Here is a 17,372-nt window from a genome sequence, read left to right as displayed (position 1 = left end):
ACAATACGGTCTTGGATCGAGGAAGGACGACACACACACGCACCTTGTTTCTATTGACCCTAAAGATATGAATCAAACGACAGCCAGCAAAATTATTTTGGTGCGTCAAAACAGCAAAGAGGAAGATGGAGCAGGAAACTCTTGCTCCTATACCTGCCCCCCGTAACACATCTGTCTCTCCCAGCTCCCCCACCTGTCCTTGCACCCTCTGCCCAGGTCAGGCAAAATACCAGGCCAGACTCACTAAACAGATCATACATGACTTGGCTTTTGTTGCAATGGTTGAACAGTAAGGCGTTTTAAAACCTTTTTTTTACCAATTAGACATGGCTGGTATGAGGACACTAACAAAGATACGAGACATTACTGAATTTGAGTGATCTTCATGGATGGTGTGTGTGTGGTGAATAAACAACATTTTGATCCTGCTCACTGTAGAAGGTTGGCTAGCGATGCCTATTCTGTTTCTTTTATAAAAAAGAAAAAAAAAGAAATCTGTCTGGCTACATTTGGATGAATGCGAGTACTCTCTTCCCATAGCTGTTGCTAGTGCCCTGCCGTGTAAAGCAGAGCCCTGCCTGGACTTTACACTTCTGGACATAAGAAGACAGAGCAAGTTACAAACACCAACATAGCCTACCCACGCACATGCCACTAAATGTTTATTACCATGCTAAGTCACTCAAGACAAAACTCACACATCTTTAAAATCTCAACCCAGACAGTCCAAACACAGAGAACCTTAAAATTCCTTGATAACATAAAGGAAAATGAGTGATGATATTCTGAGGGGTGCAGTTTTAGTCGGGGCCTGGTGCAACAGTCAAATCACACCCTATTAACTAGATAGAGCGCTACTTTTGACGAGACAGACATAGTGCACTACTTCTCACCAGAGCCCTATATCGGCTTTAGGTTGTTATTTTTAGACTTTAGTTGCCTTAGTCCTGAGCTGTAGCTGCAAGAGGAATAGGTGAGATGCATGAATACAGAGAGAGAGAGTGATAGAGGTCAAATAAAATAATCAGGGGATGGCAAACTGAACCACAAGTTCTTCTTTCACGTCCACCTTGATCTGAGAAATTGCACTGTATGCATAAGCTGCCATCTTGGATACCTGCGAAACAAACAGAACAAAACAAAACAGATTTAGGGCACACCATGGACAATCACCTTCTGAATATACACCATTGCCAATGTGGGTGTTAAAACTTCTAAACTGTGATATTGGACAGAACTGATTTACAAAGAGAGATAGCATGAGTAGATGAGTGAAATGGAGATGACTGTCCAACTCACCTGTTGTACATCCGAGTATGGCACCAGGTCACTAGCAAGCACTTGGTGCGGCTGGCTGGTGAGGGAGGGGAGAGGGAGGGCCTTCTTTTGGGACAGACTGTTACTCAACACAGCCAACTTCGTACTGAAACACAAACAGTTAAGTATTGAAAAACAGACAAGAGCACAGTCAGCTTCATACTGAAACAAAAACAAGGATAGGATAGAACTGGGAAAAAGATCAGTGCGTATGATTCAAAATGATTTATCTAATTAATTAAAGGTACTTTATACAAATATAGTGGTGTTTGTGCGTTCTTTTACAAGTTATGGGAAGAATAATGGCATGAATGTGGAAAATGTCTGGCCCCCTTAAGAATATACAGTGCCCTGCATAAGTAATGGGACAGTGAAGCATTTTTTCTTCTTTTGTCTCGACGATCCAAAAGTTTGTATTTGAAATCAAACCATTACTATGAGGTTAAAGTACAGATTCTCAGCTTTAATTTGATGGTATTTGTGTACATATTGGCTTCACCATTCAGATATTCCAACACTTTTTATGCATATTTCAGGGCACCCAAAAGTGTGGAGAAAGATTTATCGAATGTCCAAAATAAACACATACAAATACATGTTTAGTATTTGGTCAACAATCCTTTGCATGCAATAACTGCCTGAAGTCTGCGACCATGCAGCCATGTTAAGATTTAAATCTGAAGATTGACTTGGCCAGTCAACAACTTTCCACTTTTTGGCCCTGAAAAACTCCCTAGTTGCTAAACTAGGTCAGAGTTTAAAAGATTCATGCTTGTGCAACGATGTCGCCGGAGTACCGCGACGGCAGTCGGGAGTCAGCTCGACTATTTGCCATGTTTTATTTCAGGTAATTCACTGCTGCAAAACAACCACCAGGAGGCATCATTGAGCTATTCTAATGGATATGCTTACAATGTGTAAGTATGTTTACAAACATTGCCGCCTGATGAATTACGTGAAGAATAGCTTATGAGTTGAATGATGTAGATAAACCTTAATTTAGAACAAATCATCATGGACACTCCAAGGAATGGCAGTGTGTCCACGAAATTGAATATTAATTAATTCATAGCGATACAATCAACATTCTCAGTTGATTCAGCGCATTTCAGCTGTAAAGAGCACAGTTCGTGTCATTCATTTTCCGCTCTGGCACCGCAAGTTCACATGATTGAAATGAGAGCTTTCATGAATCAATCCAATTGCATGATGAAAATAAAACAAATTATATTATCACTGTTTTACTGCCCGTATCCAACAAGTCATTTGTAGTTGCCTACTGTCTGTATTTGACTGTTTCACCCCTGCCCCTCATATCATGTATCATTAGTTGGCTACAAATTAATAACTTTCATATAGGTGTCATATCATTGCTGTAGCCTTCAAGTTTCAAGTTTATTGTTACGTCTCATACACAAGTGCAGGGAGTAAAATTCATGGGCTCGGTTCCATGACAATGCAGCATACAAAATACAAATAATACAAATACGCAGTAGTGCAATGAAATAAGGACAAGACAATAAGTGACATAGTACAAGATAAGTGGGACAGTGACGATTGTTGGACACATAAGACGAGAGACATGACACAATTTACAGTATAAATAGTAAAAAGTAAAGTGGGTCAGTGGAATGTCATTATTATTGCACTGTGCCGTTGGTGTAAGAGGTGGTTGTTTAAAGTGACTGTGTGCTAGTGAAGTCCATTCTGTGGGTGTGCTGGAGGTAAAGTCAAAAGTTTGGGGTAGGCTTGTTCATGAGCCTGATGGCCTGGGGGAAGTAGCTGTTGGTGAGCATCAGTTCACCAGGCTGTGGTTGGGGTGGCTGGGGTCCCTGATGATCCTCCGGGCTTTGCTGACACATCTTTTGTTGTATATGTCCTGGATGGAGGGAAACTCACATCCACTGATGCGCTCAGCTGTCCGCACCACCTTCTGCAGCGCCTTGCGGTTGAGGGCGGTGCAGTTGCCGTGCCAGGCAGTGATGCATCCCGTCAGGATAGTAGTAGTGCCCCTGTAGAAGGTCCGCAGGATCCTGGGCCCCATGCCAACCTTCCTCAGCCGCCAGAGGTGAAAGAGGCGCTGCTGTGCCTTTTTCACCATCTGATTGGTGTGCTCGTCCCAGGTGAGGTCGTCGGGGATATGGACGCCAAGGAACTTAAAGCTGTTGCCCCTCTCTACTGCGGACCCGTTGATGGTGTTGAGAGAGAGGTTGTTCTCCTGGCTGTACTGGGCCAGGCGGTCGACCTCTCTCCTGTAGGCTGTCTCATCGCCGTCTGTGATCAGGCCAATCACTGTGGTGTCATCAGCGAATTTGATCAGAGTTGGAGCCATGAGTGGCCATGCAGTCGTGGGTGTACAGGGAGTAAAGGAGGGGGACTCAGGACACAGCCCTGGGGGGCTCCTGTGTTGAGGGTCAGGGGGGTGGAGGTCTTCAAGCCCATTCTCACCACCTGTCGTCGGTCCGACAGGAAGTCCAGTATCCAGTCGCATAGGCCGGGGTTGAGGCCTAGGTTTCTCAGCTTGGTGTCGAGCCTGGAGGAGACAATAGTGTTGAATGCTGAACTGTAGTCAACAAACAGCATCCTCACGTAGGTGTTCCTCTTCTCCAGGTGGGTGAGGGCGGAGTGGAGTGTGGTGGTGATGGCGTCGTTAGTGGATCTGTTTTGCCTGTAGGCAAATTGGTGAGGATCCAGGGTGCGAGGGAGCATGCTGCAGATCTGGGCCTTGACATGCCTCTCAAAGCATTTGCTCACGATGGGAGTGAGAGCAAGAGGGCGCCAGTCGTTTAGGCATGCTACCTTGTTCTTCTTCGGCACTGGGACAATGGTGGATGAAGCAGGAGGGGACTATTCCTGGGGAGAGGGAGAGGTTGAATATGTCCGTGAACACATCAGCCAGTTGCGCTGCGCACACTTTGATCACCCGGCCTGGGGTGCCGTCTGGTCCGGCCGCTTTGCGGATGTTGACGCGCCCGAACTGCCTGCGCACGTCTGCTTCGGTGATGACCCACTGGCAGGACTGTCTGCGGTGTGTGTCCTCTCTGGTGGGGTGGCGTTGGAGTTCTCAAAGTGGGCGTAGAAGCTGTTCAGCTCGTCCGGGAGAGAGCTAGCTACACTCGCTGCGCAGCCAGGTCTCCCTTTGAAGTCTGAGATGGTGTGTAGCCCTTGCCACATGCTGCGTGAGTTGTGACTATCTTTTTGCTGTATTCCCGTTTGGCTACCTTGATCACTCTGCGGAGGTTGTAGCGGGCTTTCTTGTCGTAGGTGATGTCACCGGATTTGAAGGCTGTATCTCTCGCCGTGAGTGCAGCTCTGACTGCGCTATTAATCCATGGTTTCTGATTTGGAAACAGCCAGACAATGGTCTAATGTACACCGCTCTTGCCACAACGGCAGTGAATTAGCGGGGTAGCCAGTAAGGACGACACAGCAGCGCTAGGTATTCTAAGTCTGGGGAGCAGAAAGTCTTAAGGGTATGAACAATCTCTGGTTTGCACCAAGTGTTATTGATCACACACCCCACCTCCTTTGCTTTGTCCAGAAAGTTCTGCTGACCTGTCCGCGTGGCAGACCCCAGAGGAACAATCGCCTGGTCCGGTGTGTTTTCTGTAAGCCAGGTTTCAGTCAAACAAATGATGTTACAGTCTCTTGTTTCTCTCTGGAAGGCAATCCTTGCTCCTAGCTCGCAGAGCTTGTTGTCTAGTGACTGGACATTCGCTAGCAGAATGCTGGGGAGCGGAGGTTTGTTTCCGCGGCGTCTCAGCTTCATTAGCACTCCAGCCCTGTGGCCTCTCGGTCATTGTTGCCGGCGCTTTGGTTGTTGTTGTGGTCCGGCTATTGTTGTTTGGCCAGCGTCTGGAGTGAGCAGCGGGTCCCAGTGAAAAAACTCCGGTTTTGGGTACGTAGTCATCAATTCTCTCATGTGCAGTAGTGTGTCTCTGTCATATCTAAGGTAGCAGGCTACTTTAGAAGGTAAAATAACAATAAAATAAGCAAAAAGCTGCATTGTCGTTCAGGAGCCCGAAGCACGGCAGCCATACTCTGCGCCATCTTGGACAGTTCTTGATATGTGAGACGTTCATGATCTGTAGGCTACACATTTTGATTCAGCTCCTGTGTGTGCTTGCTTGAGCTCCGCTTACCAGCTCAAATCATTTCCCATTAAACAAAAGCGCGACAATTTATCTAGCCAATAGACAGTCTTTTAGAGATACAATTTGAATTGAGTACAAGCCAGACTCACTCCTCCCAGAGAACTGTAAAGTTCTTCATTTAAAAAATACTGTTATCAATTCCATTTTACATCACAAAAAGAATGTGTGTGTAATGTTGTGTTCATTTATGCATTTCAAATTATTGTGCAAGTGTGGGCTTTAGGAATAGCCTAACCAGTGTGTTATCAAGACAACCAGAGTGCAAATTTCTATCGGTATATTAAGGAGTAAGCTAAGACAAAGAGACTTGTAAATACTTATGTTCTCTAGGACAACTGTATCATAACATGGCAATATACATAGGCTAACAGACAGATCACAGAACCATGACGAACATCATGCTGCGATAAGTGGGGCAATCAGGATGATGAGGGTTCAATAATTTATACAGACAGAATGAACTCTTTTCGAATGATGGGCAGCGAATTACAATACAGTGGGGGAAGGTGAGCGAATTTGTCAGCAAATATGGGCTAATGTCAGTCATCATCTGCTGTCCTGTCTCCCGGTAATTGACCGGACCAGCCCTCCGTCCAACGGGTTAGATCCTCAGCCTAAAGGGTCTTACCATAATAGGTTTCTAAAGATACACTTAGGCTGGTGTCGAATAGATTCACCCTGCTGTTCACCGTCTACTTCCCACAGTTTCCCCTGCTTCCTCTTTCTGGCTTTGTTCTGTAAGCGACCCACAATGGAACACAGCCTGTGAAAGCCCGACAGCTCTATTCTTATACGAGTGCCAGTTGATGTAGTTGCAGGAATTTAATTTATCGATGAGGACAATTCATCCAATGGGGATATATACACTGCTCAAAAAAATTAAGGGAACACTTAAGGGACACATCAGATCTTGATGAACGAATTATTCAAGTTGAAAATCTTTACTGATGGACATTGTATAATTTGTTGAGAACAAAATGACGCAACAACGGTCAATGGAAACCAAAATCATCAACCCATTGAGGGCTGGATTCAAAATCACACAGAAAATCAAAGTAAAAAATTCAAATCACAGGCTGATCCAACTTGATGTGATTCAGTAGTGTGTATGGCCCCCGCGTGCCTGTACGCACTCCCGACAACGTCCGGGCATGCTCCTGATGAGTCGGCGGATGGTGTCCTGGGGGATCTCCTCCCAGACCTGGATCAGGGCATCAGTGAGCTCCTGGACAGTCTGTGGAGGTACTTGGTGGTGTCGGATGCACTGATACATAACATCCCATAGGTGCTCAATTGGATTTAGGTCAGGGGAACGAGAGGGCCATTCAATGGTGTGGGGGGACATGCAGCGTTCGGCCTGTAGAGGGTGCTACAGGACCGTGGCCAAGGTGCGGAAGCGAGGCTTTGTCGCACACCTGTTGCGAATGAAGCCTCATTAACGAAATGGTTTTTAAGATGTGTGTGCCTCTGCTTTGGGAAGGACGGCTGGAAAGCGGGGACTGAAAAGTCAACCCGGTCCTGACAGACGATCATAAAATAAACAGGGTTTTCCCCTCACTAGAAATATCGAGTCCGCCTCTGTGTCTACGAACCTTGTTACATTGGCTCCCAACGTGGGGCACAGAGGAAAAGCGGACATTAAGAAGAAATGGAGACATTAAGCGCGGCCATCACAAGGATGGCCCTCATCCTGGAACAGCAGGCTCACCTACAGCAGGAGCAGCAGTCCGTGGTGGGAGAAATGGTGACGGCGAGGGCTGAGGACCGTGCCCTCCTCCGGGAGCTCGTCGGGGCCATCAAAGCGGGACCGGCGCCCGGGGTCGTCCAGGTCCCCCATCTTCTGAAGGTGGACATTGGGGGGACCTTGTGCCGACCTGGGCGAGGCTTCATTCGCAACAGGTGTGCGACAAAGCCTCGCTTCCGCACCTTGGCCACGGTCCTGTAGCACCCTCTACAGGCCGAACGCTGCATGTCCCCCCACAAATGGCATCAATGCCTTCTTCATCCAGGAACTGCCTACACACTCTGGCCACATGAGGCCGGGCATTGTCCTGCACTAGGAGGAACCCAGGACCCACTGCACCAGCGTAAGGTCCGACAATGGGTCTGAGGATCTCATCCCGGTACCTAACAGCAGTCAGGGTACCGTTGGCTATGACATGGAGGTCTGTGCGACCCTCCAAGGATATGCCTCCCCAGACCATCACCGACCCACCGCCAAACCGGTCATGCTGGATGATGTTACAGGCAGCATTACGTTCACCACGGCATCTCCAGACTCTTTCACGCCTGTCACATGTGCTCAGTGTGAACCTGCTCTCATCTGTGAAGAGAACAGGACGCCAATGGCAGACCTGCCAATTCTGGTGTTCTCTCGCGAATGCCAATCGAGCTGCACGGTGCTGGGCAGTGAGCACAGGTCCCACTAGAGGACGTCAGGCCCTCATGCCACCCTCATGGAGTCTGTTTCTGACAGTTTGGTCAGACACATGCACACCAGTAGCTTGCTGGAGGTCATTTTGTAGGGCTCTGGCAGTGCTCCTCCTGTTCCTTCTCGCACAAAGGAGCAGATACCGGTCCTGCTGTTGTGTTGATGCCCTTCTACGACCCTGTCCAGCTCTCCTCGTGTAACGGCCGGTCTCCTGGTATCTCTTGAGACTGTGCTGGGAGACACAGCAAACCTTCTTGCGACCGCACATATGGATGTGCCGTCCTGGAGGAGCTGGACTACCTGTGCAACCTGAGTGGGCTGCAGGTACCGCTTCATGCTACCAGTAGTGACAAGGACACTAGCAGAACACAAAACTAGAGAAGAATCAGTCAGGAAGGATAAGGAGAGAGCAATTGTCTGCGGCCACCACATGCAAAACCATGACCTTTTTGGGGGTTGTCTTGCTTTTGCCTTTCCAGTGCACCTGTTGTCACTTTTATTTGCACCAAAGCAGGTGAAATTGATTCACAATCACTTGTGCTTCCTAAATGGGCAGATTGATATCCCTGAAGTTTAACTGACTTGGTGTTACACTGTGACGATTAAGTGTTCCCTTAATTTTTTTGAGCAGTGTATATATATATATATATATATTATTTATTTATTAAATATGTTTTTAGGGCATTTCTGCTTTATTGAGAGAGACAGTAGAGATTGACAGGAAGGATGGGTGAGAGAGAGGAGGGATGACATGCAAGATATGTCGAGGGTCGGAATCGAACCAGGAACCTTGCGATTACGTTGTATGCGCATTAGTGTGCTACGCCACGAAGCGCCCCAAAGGGAATATTTTTAAAAAGAGGTTAGAATAACCATTTAAATCCTATGATGTAATATGCGCAGTGAAATCTAACTTTTTACAATTTAACAAGGAGGACAACACAACTGAGGTGACTATTTCAATTCTATCTAAACTTCTAACAAGAACTAAAATACTTATTTTTCTTTAATTTGTACTTTATTTAAGCTTTAAGTGTTAGAGCATGGCAATACAAGGTAGCAATAAAGTAATTTAAGAAATAAAATAAAATAAATTAAAGTAAATAAATAAAAAGAACAAAAGAAATTAAATCTTACACCCTATCTATCCCTACTCTGTCTAACTTCATATAAATTTAGAGAGGCTCCATCCAACATCGGCATTTGCGCAACCACTGAATACTCTCAGTGCCTCTATCAGCCCTGCTGATTTCTCCAGAGTAGCACCGTGCCCTCAGCCGAGGGGCTTCGACGACTTGCGCTTCCCAGTACAAGTGAAATGGTCACTCAACATCCAGCAAGCCTGTTAACCGAGTCCCAACCACAGACAGTTATGGGCAATGCCAACAACTGAGAGGGCGAGGGCTAAGTCTCCAGGCAGCCAAGAGGGAGCCTACTCCGATACCAACAGCAATCCAGGCTGGGGGCTTCCAAGTCTAAACTCTCCCCAGAGAGGACTTTGGTCGTGGATACCGCGATTGGACATAAGATACATATGGAAATGCCCGTTGAGATGCTCGTCATCCCATTTTAAACCTATTCTCCGGATCTGGACTCCTCCTGGTAGGTGGAACACCTTTAACCTATCAGACTTCTTTCTCCTTCTCCACACCATACTTGGGCATACCTTCCCCTGTTTGGAAAGTACGCTCCAGATAAGGTCCACATCCCAAGGTCATTCACCTCTCTCTCCCTACCAAACTTGAATACAGATCAACACTTCAACCATTAAACATGTTAAACACATTTCCACATTAATCACTCGGTTAGGTACATTTGAAACATCACATGTATTAAAACATGTACTATTGGTTATATTTGAATGGTTACATTTGATCACTGTGGGGGGACATGCAGCGTTCGGCCTGTAGAGGGTGCTACAGGACCGTGGCCAGGGGGCGGGAGCGAGGCTTTGTCGCACACCTGTTGCTGATAATCGAAAATCAGGGGTGGGCGCACACTGTGTCTGGCCGTACCAAAATACCATCAATTGCTATCACTTGGTCATAGGTCATCGTAGGGTCTCGTCACGAGACTGCTCGAGGGGGAAGTCACCTAGCAGCGGATAGTTCGGCGGGGAAATCTCGGGTTGAGACCCCCCCGCCGGCTCCTCGGCAGTGTCGCGAGGCACCGCCTCAGCGCAGAGCACATTACACGCCTCACACCTCCCTCTCTGTCGTGCACGCACCCCGGTAGCCCACTTTACTGCTTGAGGAAACCCCTCCCAATCTACACCCAGAATCAGGGGATGCGTGAGGCGCGGGCTAACCGCCACCTGTACACTATGTTTTTTTCCCTCATAATGAATTTCGATAGCGACCACAGAGTATTCGTGGATGTCCCCATGCACACACTTCACCAACACCCTTGATGCCTTTAACAATGCCCCCGGTCGAACCAGGCGCTCCTGGATCATGGACTGCATGCAGCCCGAATCCAAGAACGCCTGGTGCGTATCATGCTGTATCCTTACCGGAACACGATACGCCGCTCCTGGTCCGGGGGGAGGGCCCGGTATGTCGCCGATGCGGACGACCTGCCCCACCTCCATCACTGGGCACTCGGCCTGAACATGGCCCGGCCGGCCGCATCGCCAACACACCCCCCCTGTCGCTCGGGGTGCTTCCTGCGGGGCCAGGGCTGGCTCACGATATGCGCGCCCCTGCCATCTCGTCCTCGGAGCGGGCGCCGGCCTCTCTCCTTCCGGTCCCTCGGCTGCTCCCGGGCGCTGGCCCCCCGCCCCCTGGTGCGGGGCCGGGGTTGGTCGTCGTGGCTCCCGCGGGGGGGAGGAAGAGATGGTCCTCTGCCAAGCCCACGGCGGCCGCGAGATCCTGGGGCCGGTGGTACTGGACCCAGGCGGCGGTCCGGGCCGGGAGCCCCGTGAGGAACTGTTCCAACACTACCCGGTCCCCGACCTCCTCCGCCGAGCTGTTCCTTGGGTCCAGCCACCGCCACGCGCTGTCCCGCAGCCGCTGGGCTTAGGCAAAGGGCCGGCTCCCCTCCTCCGTCGTCAGGGCCCGGAACCGGCGACGGTGTTCCTCCGGTGTGAGGCCCAGGCGGTCTCGAATTGCCCGGGCCAGGGAGGGATAGTCCCGTTGGGCAGCCGCTGGTAAGCTGTGGGCAGCGAGCTGCGCCTCACCTGACAGGAGGAGCAGCAGATGGTATGCCCACTCGCCGTCCAGCCACCCCGAGATCCTCGCCGTCCCCTCAAACACCGCCAGGAACGCCTCCGGGTCGTCCAGGTCCCCCATTTTCTGGAGGTGGACCTTGGGGGGACCTTGTGCCGACCCGGGCACCGGCCCCGCCTTGATGGCCCCGACGAGGTCCCGGAGGAGGGCACGGTCCTCAGCCCTCGCCGTCGTCATCTCCCACCACCGCGGCCTGCTGGTTCTGCTGCAGGAGGCCCTGCTGCTCCAGTATCATCGTCATCCTCGCGATGGCCGTAGTTACCGTCTCCATGCCTCTGTCCCAGGTTGGGCGCCAATGTAACAGAGTCCGCACACAGAGGTATTGGTCTGGGATTAACCCGTTTATTGTTCTTTACTTATTCAGTGTAGTTCGGTCTTTTGGTTCTCCGACTTTCCAGTCTGCGTGCCGTCCGAACCTCTTCTCTTCTCTCTCCTCTAAAAGAAAATAATAATAATAATAATTTGGCTTCTGGCATTACGACTGCCAATGGCCCCTAGTGTGAGCATTGATTACTTTGTCTTATGATGACTGTTGGATAGATGATTCACTTACTTAAACAAATGTATTTGTTGTAAGTCGCTTTGGATAAAGGCGTCTGCTAAATGCCATAAATGTAAATGTAAAATGCTTGTACTTGAGCTGCCATGATGTTTCTGTACACTTCAGAATTCATCCTGCTGCTGTCATCAGCAGTTACATCATCAATGAAGACAAGTGAGCCAGTTCCAGTGGAAGCCATAACACCCCCTCCACCATATTTCACAGATAGGGTGGCATGCTGTGGATATTGGGCAGGTCCTTTTTTCTCTCCACACTTTACTCTTGCCATCACTCTGGTCCATGTAAACCGTAACCTGGCCATCCTGTTTTTGTGGCCAACTAGTGGTTTGCACCTTGCAGTGTAGCCTCTGTAGCTCTGCTGGTGAAGTCTTCTGCGGATGGTAGTCTGACACATTCACGCCTACCTCAACCTTAATCATGGTGAGCATTCTTCGGTCATCCACTGAAGAAGTCTTCCTCAGCCTGTCAGTCCGTTTGCGATTTCTGAGCTGGCCAAAGCTTCCTTTCCTTTGATTTTGGTCAGTTTAAGGTTTTGGCTATGTTTCTGAACTTTCAGCCTCATAATGGCTTCCCTGACTTTCATTGACGCCTCTTCGATCCTCATGTTCACAGACACCAATAGCATACTCCAAAGGCAAATGCAAAGCCTAGAATCAATACCAAACATTGAGAGCTCTCTTATGCCTGCACAAATGATGTGATGGAACACACCTGACAAACCAGAAAGACCTATCAAGCCAATTGTCCCATTTGGGTACCCTGAAATAGGGGGACTATGCATAAAAAGTGTTGTAATTTCTGAATGGTGAAAAACAACATGTACACAATACCATCAAATAAAAGCCGAGAATCTCTACTTTAACCTCATAGTAACTGTTTGATTTCAAATCCAAAGTTTGGAGCGTAGAGCCAAAAGAAAAAATGTTTCACTGTCCCATTACTTACACAGGACAATGTAGTTGAATAGCCCTGATGTAGGACAATGGTCTTTACAAGAAGACGGCAAAAATTGTCTGGGAGAGACTAACCCCAATCCCTCGCCACATATGCAAACACACCTGTATTGTCGAGCCTTGTCCATGTATTCATGTTGCTCCATGCCTTGAGAGTCTGCAGCAGAGACATCAATGATGTTCCTGAGTGAGGAGACAGAGGAAATCAGCACAGTGTCACTGAGAGAATGTTTTACAGAGGGAGGAGGAGGAGGTGCGTGTGTGTCTTACAGTGCTGTCTTGGTGAGGATGGATGTGAGGAGGGCCTGTTCATCTGTGCGTGCCGAGGGGACATTGAGAGAGTTCCATTCGGTGCCATTGGGGGGCTTACTATCAGGGTTCAGGTGGGGGATCAGTGGCTTACGCTCATCAGGGTTCTGAGGAACAGGAAATCACAGTCAACAAACAAACGAAAAAATCCTGAAATATAATTACAATCCTAATTCATCCCTGGCTCCAGGTTCCGATGAGTGAACTGCAATGTGGCGAAAATTCAACCAGAGGCAGCATTGGAGTTACCAATGCTTTATTTGAATAGGGGAATTGACTGGCTGAGGCAAACACCAGATTATTCTGCTGAGGCCAAAACCTGGGAAGTGAGGGAGGTAAATTCCCAGTTATCCTGTACCCAACCCTCTCCCTGCGACCCATCTAGTCTAGTCCAATGATCCAATCCTGTAATTTTCACAACAGCACGTTTGGATGAAAGCTAGCTAAGTCAATACATGATCTGATGCAGGGGCAGAATGAGAAGAGAGCATCCAAATAGGAGCTGCAAAACAAAGGGTTTGATATGATCATCACTGATGTGATCATTGATAGATATGATCCTACTCCAAGGCCGGTTTCAAAGACAGGGCTTAGATTAAGCCAGGAATAGGCCTTAATGTGTACTAGTTAAACTAAGACCTTTAAGTAGCTTTCATGAACGTGGCTTAAATTTGTCTTAGTTAGTCAGAGACTATGGAGTCCTGGAGTAAGGTAAGTAAGCCTAAATGAGAACACCTGGGTTAAGCCTCATTAGGTTAAGTATGAACCCATGCTGTAGGTCTAATGGTGCTCATAAAAACCCAGAATATAATAGAAAACACCATTACTGGTGTGAACAAAACTATGGCAGAGGCAAAAATAATTTGTTCAAAAAACTTAAGTGAGTATGAAAAAATGCAACTAAAACAAATTGTGTCAAACCATCCAGTTATTGAAAGTAAAAACCATACTACTGCGACTGAGCAAAAGAAAAAGAGTGGGCTGCAATTTGCAGTGAATTCAATGCAAATGAAAATGTAACCACAAGAACAGTACAACAACTTCAGGTGAGATCTTCATTATCATCAGTATTTCACATTTCTCATTCATATTTTTGTGACATCACTTATATTGAATTATATGCCTTTATAGACTCTGTGGAAGAACCTTAAACTGGCTTTAAAAAGAGAGAATGCAGAGATCAGAAGAGAGCGAATTAATACTGGTGGTGGACCACCAAAAAAAGACAAGACTGATGAATTGAGTGACTTGCTATCTGGAATAATAGAGCACCAACAACCTCTGGATGGTATACCAGACGATGACCATTTGGACAGTTCAGATGAAGAACTGAGCACAAATGGTAAATATCAAAGAAAGTAAATTGAATATATTCCACTGTGTCAATCTTTATTCTTCTTTCATTCTCAGGACCATATGAGTTTTAGTGCCTCTAACGGTGTTCTTTTTCTAGAAGAAACCAATCTTAACAGGTTGGAAGAGCCAGTGCACAGTGAGTGTGTACCCTCCACATCTGCTATAGCATCCCTGAGAAGATGCTGCCACCACCTTTCAGCAGAGAACAAAAAAGATAACCATGCATGAAAGGTTAGCCAGAGAATTTCATGAGCATAAAATGAAATATCTGACGGAAGAACATTAAATGAAAGAGAATTCTACAGGTTGAATTGGATATGAAGTTGGAAGAGAGCTATGATCCAAAGATACAGTAATGAGACAATTGTGATTACCAGCCATGGTGAACAATATGATATGTAAAAAAGAAATGTTGTCATTTGGATATTCATTAGTGTGAGTATTTTAAATCACCACAAACTAGATAAACCAGCCTTGGTTTAGTCACTCATTTGTGCTCAACACTATTTTAATTTTGTAAAGAACAAACATTATCAAAGCCATAATGAATAAATTCCATATTTAAATGCATCTCATCTAGTTGAAGTGGTGCAATGTGAAAGTAAATGTGTGTGCGCAAGTCCTCGTTGGTCATTGCCTGCCTCAGCCATGGGCACATCTGCTTGATCCTGATCTTCCATTGGAGGATCAGGACAGCAATGCTGGTTCAGGTAGTTGTGCAGCACAGCTGTAGCAATGATCACCTTGCAGCATCTTCTTAGCTTGAAACAAAGTGTATTGCGTAAACACTGGAATCGATTTTTTCATACTCCAAACATACGCTCGACCAACCCTCTAGTGCGGATATGAGCTCTGTTGTTCAGCTGTTGTGGGACTCATGGTCAGAGTAACTTTTTATTCACTCCATACATATCCACTGTCACCAAGTAGTAGTCCACTATGTTGTCCTCTCTGAAACTGAGCACACAATGAAGAGTTGACAAATCTGTGAATCGTGAGTTGCACCTTTCCAATGGGCAACAATGTTTGAAAACTCATTGTTTGCATACACCCTAAACAGTTCTTACGGTTTCTGTACTCCTCAGCATCAGGAGTTGATGGACACTTGATGGGAACATAACATCCATCTATACAGCCACTCACTCCTGGGAAGTGCCCATATTCATAGAATTGCACTTTATAGTTGGCTTGGCCAGCAGCATCAGGAAACTTGATGTAAAGACTTCTCAGTTCACAAATGGCCCTGCAGACTTCGTGAACTATTCAACACACAGTTGCTTCACTGGCACCACACAAATCACCAGTTTCAGAATGAAAAAAAAAACCCTCAAAGTGATCAGAACTTGGAGAGAATTGGGTAAAGGCCTTCCTCTTTGAGACAGAGAGGAAGGTCTAGGCTCAAGCAAAGTTCTCCAATGCATTTTCTTTGTACATACGAAAGCAGTCTTGAAAAGTTATTTCATCCAAGTAATTTAATGGATTACTCCTGTCCACAAGTACTCATCTGGCTGGCCTCTGTAGTGCATGTTGGTCATTTAGATATTCCAAATAGTCCATGCTCCCTCACAAACAGTGCTAAGCAGAAGTTAAACCTGCCTCTTTGAAGGATTAATTTAAGCTTCAATTCAGTCCTAGAGTAGCTGTAATCCTCCATCTTGCAATTGGCTTTGTTTAATCCAAAACAGGCTAAATCTATGACTATTTTAAGATAAGTCTGTAAGTCGCTTTGAGTTAAGGCACCTCAAACAGGCATTTTAGTGGCTGTGAAACCGGCCTCTAATGTGTGTTTCATAAATAATCATCATGATTCATTCTGACCAGTAAAGAGAGGTCACATTTTCCAAAAAGTTAGTTGTCACTAGATGCGAAATCTTTATTTCAATCAATTCTCATCAATTGTAGGATTTTGACACATGCACACCCCTCCCGAGACAACACACACACACCACACCCCCAAAGGAGAACAAAGCTCTGGGCAGCCATATTCAGCGCCGCTGGAGCAATTAGGGCAACGGCAGTGGTAGGAGCCTTAGATATGATGCCAGTAACCTTCCAGTTACCAGTTCCCTCCTAGGGTGGTGATCGAACCAGCAACCTCCCGATTGCTGGCCGGCCTCTCTAACCTTTAAGCCACCTGGAGGTTATTGGTTGCCATCTCTGTGAAGTTGGTTGGGCAGCAGTGACAGCGTGTTAAACCTGAACCTCCGTCAACCTTAGAGGCCCTGTTGATAACTCGCTAAATAGTGGTTTCAATTTCTCGACAATGACAATGTTTAGGAAATATGTAAACATCTGTGATGCTATGATGGCTATGCAAGTATATAAGCAAACTATTCCTTCTATGTTGTAGACCTAAACTTCCTGGCATGGTTGGATATTCTGCACAAGCGCTCACATTTTGTTGAATTAAAACACTACAAAACTACATTCAATGACTTCCACACTTTCTTAATAAGGTACATGAGGCTAGTTCATTAGCGGGGAACACTCAGACCCAATAGCCTCCTAGTGGCTAGTAGCTACCTGCTCAGTCATCTCGTTCTCGCTGCTGTAACAGCAACCCATGGCGTCCGCGGGGCGTTCGGCGCTCTGCCAAACAACGTCTCCCAATCGTCAGCTTCTATTCCCGGGAAGCAATCTCACAAGAGAAACGGACCACGTCTAGGTCCTCTCGGGAAAGGATCGAACTTCTTTCCTTGTTTCTGTTTCTCACAGCTAGCTAACTACTATCCTCAAACGAGCTTGCTATCACATGACCGATGCAGTTCTTAGTCTGTGAACGACAATAGTGGAACTCCGCCCACCTACCTCGGGTGTTTGAAAATGAGGATTACTTCAAAATAAAAGCGCCCACGTTAAACTTGTTAGAAATTGTTTAGAAATAGTAAATATGGATGAAGGAACCACAACTGACATTTTACTTAGTTATACAAATAATTTAATCCTCTCAATGTAATATTTGTGTTTTGAAGGGTTTGTAATCAAGTCGAGAATTGCCCCATACCGGAACTCGACTTCCGTTTTGCCATTGTGAAGGCTGTCCCAATAGTGTAGGTCTCCTTT

The 17,372-nt window shown here is 46.8% G+C and overlaps 1 protein-coding gene and 1 pseudogene across 2 annotated transcripts; both read right to left on the bottom strand.

The window, feature by feature from the left end:
• Positions 1-476: 476 nt before the first annotated feature.
• Positions 477-17,039, bottom strand: LOC310823780 (ragulator complex protein LAMTOR1-like). Its single transcript, XM_083696629.1, has 6 exons — positions 16,833-17,039; positions 12,915-13,060; positions 12,750-12,827; positions 1,300-1,423; positions 628-1,117; positions 477-528 (listed from the first exon to the last, which is right to left on the bottom strand). The coding sequence occupies exons 1-5, from the start codon at positions 16,872-16,874 to the stop codon at positions 1,025-1,027; spliced, it is 483 nt and encodes a 160-aa protein (XP_083552755.1). The 5' UTR covers positions 16,875-17,039; the 3' UTR covers positions 477-528; positions 628-1,024.
• LOC310823657 (putative nuclease HARBI1) lies at positions 14,882-15,866 on the bottom strand (annotated as a pseudogene). Its single transcript has one exon. The product of its transcript is annotated as a putative nuclease HARBI1 (transcript).
• Positions 17,040-17,372: the final 333 nt, after the last annotated feature.

The sequence above is a fragment of the Argentina silus genome (genome assembly GCF_951799395.1).
Source record: "Argentina silus genome assembly, chromosome: Y".
NCBI lineage: Eukaryota > Metazoa > Chordata > Actinopteri > Argentiniformes > Argentinidae > Argentina > Argentina silus.
The sequence above is the reverse complement of the archived record's forward strand: the minus strand, read 5'-3'. Positions and strand labels throughout refer to the sequence as shown.

Excerpts from the sequence above, each read along its gene's own strand:
- LOC310823780 (XM_083696629.1), bottom strand. The coding sequence starts at position 16,874 with ATGGGTTGCTGTTACAGCAGCGAGAACGAGATGACTGAGCAG. Across the intron at positions 12,828-12,914 it reads ATCCTCACCAAGACAGCACT|GAACATCATTGATGTCTCTG; the intron begins GTAAGACACACA and ends CTCCTCACTCAG. Across the intron at positions 1,118-1,299 it reads CATACTCGGATGTACAACAG|GTATCCAAGATGGCAGCTTA; the intron begins GTGAGTTGGACA and ends TTTGTTTCGCAG.